This window comes from Stegastes partitus, unplaced genomic scaffold (assembly GCF_000690725.1).
Source record: "Stegastes partitus isolate 25-593 unplaced genomic scaffold, Stegastes_partitus-1.0.2 Scaffold1440, whole genome shotgun sequence".
Taxonomy (NCBI): Eukaryota; Metazoa; Chordata; class Actinopteri; family Pomacentridae; genus Stegastes; species Stegastes partitus.
In genome coordinates this window covers 179,288-184,941 of record NW_007579171.1, presented here as the reverse complement: position 1 = coordinate 184,941, position 5,654 = coordinate 179,288, and the positions used below count along the sequence as shown (strand labels likewise).

At 37.1% G+C, this 5,654-nt stretch overlaps 2 protein-coding genes across 2 annotated transcripts in view; both read right to left on the bottom strand.

The window, feature by feature from the left end:
* Positions 1–9: 9 nt before the first annotated feature.
* LOC103370546 (myosin-13-like) lies at positions 10–1,020 on the bottom strand (the record flags this gene model as incomplete). The annotated part of the gene is made up of 4 exons (XM_008299640.1): positions 973–1,020; positions 800–839; positions 234–455; positions 10–153 (listed from the first exon to the last, which is right to left on the bottom strand). Coding segments are annotated over exons 3-4 (351 nt in total), but the record flags the coding sequence as incomplete, so codon positions are not given.
* A 4,023-nt stretch (positions 1,021–5,043) lies between these two features.
* The window catches only part of LOC103370545 (myosin heavy chain, fast skeletal muscle-like), a 10,923-nt gene continuing 10,312 nt past the window's right edge, over positions 5,044–5,654 (bottom strand). Inside the window, exons 23-25 of the mRNA XM_008299639.1 lie at positions 5,526–5,634; positions 5,292–5,423; positions 5,044–5,064 (exon numbers count right to left, since the gene is read on the bottom strand). Of these exons, the coding sequence (XP_008297861.1) occupies positions 5,044–5,064; positions 5,292–5,423; positions 5,526–5,634 (262 nt within the window). The remainder of the gene's footprint in view (positions 5,065–5,291; positions 5,424–5,525; positions 5,635–5,654) is intronic.

The window sequence follows — 5,654 nt, the reverse complement described above, 5'->3', positions numbered from 1 at the left end:
TTTTCTTACGTAGATCATCCAGGCTGCATAACGCTCTTTGAGGTTATACAACACAGAGGCTTCATTGAGGTGGGTCATCATGGCCATGTCCTCAATTTTGTCGAACTTGGGAGGGTTCATTGGAGTGACGTCATCTTCTTTGACTGTCTTCTCCTGCAGCAGGACATGGTCACAATGAGAACTGATCGCATTTAACATTTAACGCCCATGGAGTCTGACTTCAAGACACCAACCTCCTGAGTGTCCAAGACTTTGACAGTGACATTGCCACCATCTTTCTTGATGATGGTTCCCTTCAGGTACAGCTCTTTGGCATCAACCACATAGCAGGCGCTCTTGGCATCGAAGGGTTTGTTTTGAGCCTCAATTCTTTCCTTCTCTGGCTTACGCAGGAAAACGGCAGCTTTGCCATAAATGGCCATCTCCGCGTCCGTACTCATGGTGGCGGTTTACTTCTGTAAGGTAATGACAAATAAATGTGATCTTGGTTTTAAAACTCACGTGACTAAACAGCCGAGAATAACTGAGCTCAACTATCCCGTGAACATATCCCTATCAAGGTGATGTAATTTCATCATCACAAGTGATTTGACCATAACTCCTTCCTTCAATTAAATAAGATTTGCACTCCTCTTAGTTTACATTCATACATTTATTCATTTTAATTAAAAGTCTGAGACCACATGAAGGAACAACCCTTATCTTCAATGGAGCTGAGGCACAGAAATGTATATATATTTCAAAAATAGATCAACTTCACTTGCAATGTAGAAAAATTATTGTATAGTATTTTACATACCTGGCCCTTTTCCCGTCAAAAGTCTGTTATATTCCACAATCTGTTGAAAACACAACACATATATTTTGAGTTCCTGAGAAACATTTGAAAGCGAGGAAGATTTGCTCAAAAACAGAACTAATTAATACAATAATAATAAATACTGCTCCAGAACAGATAGAAGTTAAGCCTACCACAAGCAGGAGTCTTCAAGGGTCCTCTACCACACACAGCTCTGATCTGTTGGACGCCTTATATTGAATCCGTTATGCTCACGCAGCAAGAGTTAAATATGGGACACAGGCCAAATGTGGTGTGAATAACAGGGAGAGCAGACATCCATAAAACTTAATGTGCTCGTACATACATCACATCCTGGATTTTAGTCAGAAAGGACCATCCCTATTCCTCTTTCTAAACAGTTTTTTAAATTCAATTATTACTTTTTTCAAACAAATATTTTTTTCCATGTCATGACAATCCAAGATGTCATGTCATCAGAAAAGAAATGGATACAAAAGGGGGGAGTTCACAGCCACCAGGTGTATTTTTGTGCATGAATTACTATTTGTATGGTAGATTTAATTTCTAAAGCATCTTCTGTGGCCATAACTAGGACTGTATCGGCACAGGCTGCTTTGCAGTTGTCTGTGTCACAAACAGATGAAGGAATACATATGCTTTAATTTTAATCAATACAGCTGTCTACACAGGCTGCATTGCATCTCACATTTCACAGATCCTCTATAAATGTTAACTGTTGCCCCAACCCTCTTTACGGGCTTCAAGTCTATTTTCTGTCTTTTTATGAGAGTAACTTCTTCCACTTCCAAGGCAGCTCAGTTACACAGTGCTTTCCTATTGTCCATTACTATGTTCACATTCACATACATCATTTAAACAAAAAATACTTTTTTATATAGCCATTGCTAACATGTTCTCTCTGAGAATCCAATTGACCTGCCAAATGAGACAAGATAGGAAATTAATCCCAACAACACATGGTTCTTATACTTGAGCGGAGCATATGGCAACATTTTCTCAGAGCAGTTCAGTAGCCCCATGATGCCAGATTTGTCATTTACCAGCTGCCAAACTTTTATTTGGATTGATGTGTTCACGCCAGGGGATATCATGACTTCTACAGCAGATTACACATGGAGATGTCTGAGAATCTTAATCGTCTTTGTTAGAAAGATTAAGACGATATGTCACTCTTAGGAGAGGATAGAAGCTTTAATAGACCAGCAACTGTTGTAAAACATTCATGTTGAACATTTCAACCACACAGATAAAAAGTTTTTTAATAATACTGGACCAACTGAAGGGGAAAGTAATTAGCACTTGAGGCATTGGATTGTACTGCAGGAATGCTTTGAGTCACTGAGAACTTCCCAAGAATGTGTTGGTATATTTAGATAAGTCGTTTTCTGTGTCACAAGGTCACTACTGGAATCCATTGTTGCTGCCATTAATCCAAGTTGACAACAGCTGTTGTCGTGCGCTACAAATGAGTGAGAGTTAAATGTGTAGAGGTCAAGTCTACAGGTGGGTATGGGGGTGGGGCTTTAGATTTTTAAATCAGGCTTCTTCTACTCGAAAACAACCAATATTCTGTGTTCTTTGCAAAAACAGTATACATACTTAAAGTTATAGTCAACTCCCAGCATTTTGAACAATGCAGATTGTTTGGCTGGGATTTCTCAACCACTTTGTGTCACCCCATCAGGTTCTGATAACTTCATGGTTCCAGATCTGTCAAGCCTTGTAATGTGTTTCTGTAGTTTTAATGTTTTCAGTGAAAACTTGGTTTTATTTGTGTGGGTGTGTTACATTTCAAGGTGACTGTAGCTGGTAAGAAACTTACCTCAGATCCTTATCATATTTATTGAGAACTTTATTTGCATCTGCTGCTCCACATCTCTTTTGTGTAGCCAAAAATAATCAGTTTCTACTAATATTTATTTCCACCTTTTACTTTTTAGCCTCATCCAGGCAGTGCTGCAGGACTCACACGCAACTTCACGGTTCTTCTGCTTTGTCTTCAGGTAAGTTTTATGTCAAATTTCATGATCCATGCCAATGCCCTCTTGATCCTCCCTGTGTTCTTTGTTTCCTACACAGTGAAATCTCTTTCACTCTAGCGTCTTCTTTATATACAAAATGCTTTTCTTCTGCTTCATTGAAAGATTTAGTCACATAAATCATCTCAAGCCTCGTTAGAGTGGTCACATCACGTCAAGTCAAATTCATAAAGCACATCAACCTAATGCATAAACTATTGTGCTGTACAATTAAAAAAAGCTACTCCCAGTAAAAGACAATGAAAGACAAAATTGAATAAATACACCATAAAATATTAAAATATTAAAAAGACAACACAGCTCTAATTGAGTAGAATACCAAAAATAAGAGGTGGGTGTTTAGCAGTAATCAAAAGGTTTCTAAGGTCTGAGTAGTTCTCACATGGAAAGGTAAGCTATTCCAGAGATTAGGAGCAGCCACTGCAAAGGCTCGATCACCTGCATTTAATATATATTATTTTATTAGTCAAATAGTGAAGAGATGTTTTCACGAGTCTAGAAGTCCATCATAGTCCTATGCATCACCAGCTGCTCAAACACTTTGTGCCCTCTCTCAGTCTATTTCAGATCATCCCTTAGATCATCAATTTCCGCCACCTGTTCACTGAATGCACTCTTAATAGAGGATTACTTGTACGTATTATTCACAAAATGATCCACACTTACTGTAAATGAGTTCCTCTAAGCAGTAGATAGAGTGAAAATAATGCATTCAAAGCATTATAGTTAGACTTCAAGATGATTTCTAGTGAAATCTTTTAGACTGTGCTAGCAATGATTTGAAAGTCCATTCAGTTCATCAAAAACTTACTGAGAATTAAACAATTCAATGGGTAAAAGTAGTTGAAGTTTTAGTGCATGCATATTTTTTTGTCATTGTGGAGACAATTGTTTTGAAAATAAAAATAGTTTGTTGAAAATGTTGCTATACACATCAAATTGTACAACAGTATTAAATATCTAAAACATCCAAGTAGATCATTTCACCACAAAAACGTGCTGCACATTTTCTCCTATACTCATGGACCTGATTGCAATCCTTGCATTGAATGTGTTTGCTTACAAAGCAGAAGTTAAATATGGGACACATGCCAAATATGGTTAGGATGACAGCTGATGGCTGCATGGCTTTAGCATTTGCCGCGAGTACAAACATCTTATGTTTCATGTTTCCATGAGCAAATGCAGATCCTGAATTTGTCATAACCCTTACTTCAAATAGAAAACTTTGAGTTTTTTTTAATTGGTTTGAGTGATTTATAAAAACATACCAATTACAGTACAAATGTATATGTATTCTGATCCTTCTCACAGTTTGCTTGATTAAAAGGTGTAATTGGAGCAATAATTGTTGAGCAGTAGTTTCACAAGAAATAAATAATAATAAATAACTGCGATGTACATTGAATAATTACTTGTGATTAAGAGTAAGAGATATGTCTTTGGCATTCACACTCAAATGTCAAGCTATTAACACTTTAACTGACTCTGCAGACATAGCTTCAAGTCCATTTTTGGCCCACTCACATTACTGCACTTTGAATGTCAACCTCATTCCATTTGTTGAGCAATATAACTTTAAAAATGTTACTGGCAATACTGTGTGATAAACATTTCCACATTAAACTTCTCACTCAATAAACACAAGATGCTGTAATTTGAAAAAGCTGTGATGAAGAATGATTTACATTCAGAAATGTTTTACTTTATTTTGATACTCCCGACCAGTTATCAATTCTCCTTACTTTAATTGTATTAGTTCTTATTTAATGTATACGTATGCATATACTCAGTGTTTGTGTGGATGGTCAGGACAGCTAAAGCTGTGATACAGAAACATTAGAGCAGTTATTTCATTAGAAGTGACTAGTTTTCCTTCTATCTAACATTTAAAGGTAAAGGTACGCCTACCATTTTTGGTCACTGGCTGTTGACTTTGAAATGTAAACCTCTCTCACTGATTTGGCTCAGATGAGCTTTTGTGGGTTACAAACCATTATTAGTTTATCTTTTGTCTGCTTGAGTGTTACAGATGATTCAAATCTAAAATTAGCCACCTTTCATGGGTAGAAAAAGAAATGAAGGTCATATGGATAGCAATGTAAGAGCAGCAGCTTAATCTTTATTGTGTCAGCATAAGTTATATCATATTATATGATTCAACACAGTGAAGCACTCGCTTTACTCAGCGGATTCCTTTCCCTGTAAGACACAAATACATCGTTTGTGAGAGACTAGTATCACGATTCGATAAAGACTTCAGCAACACTTCATTTAAAAAATGTAAAAAAAACCAAACAAAACATTTTAAAGTATTTAAACTTTATGCAAACAATATTGTAAATAGAATGTCATGCACTAACACATTGCTAGATGTAAGTCAGATGACAATTATTGCTATTTTAGATAAACACTAAACTTATATTTACCTTGCCAGAGTCACGGCTCTTAGCTCTGAGCTTGTTGACCTGGGACTCAGCAATGTCAGCACGCTCCTCAGCCTCCTCCAGCTCATGCTGGATCTTCCTGCACTTGGACAGGTGAACATTGGCCTGCTCCTCCTGGAATTCAAGATACAGTAAAATGTTTAGTCCCATATGTTTACCATATGTGATATAACAGTATGAAGTGCTCATTTGTTTTAAACAAATGCTTTTCCTTACCGCTTCCTCAGCCTGCCTCTTGTAGGCCTTGACCTTCAGCTGCAGCTTGTCAACCAGGTCCTGCAGCCTGGTGACGTTCTTCTTGTCCTCCTCAGTCTGGAAGAAGAAACATAGATTGGTTTAGATGTT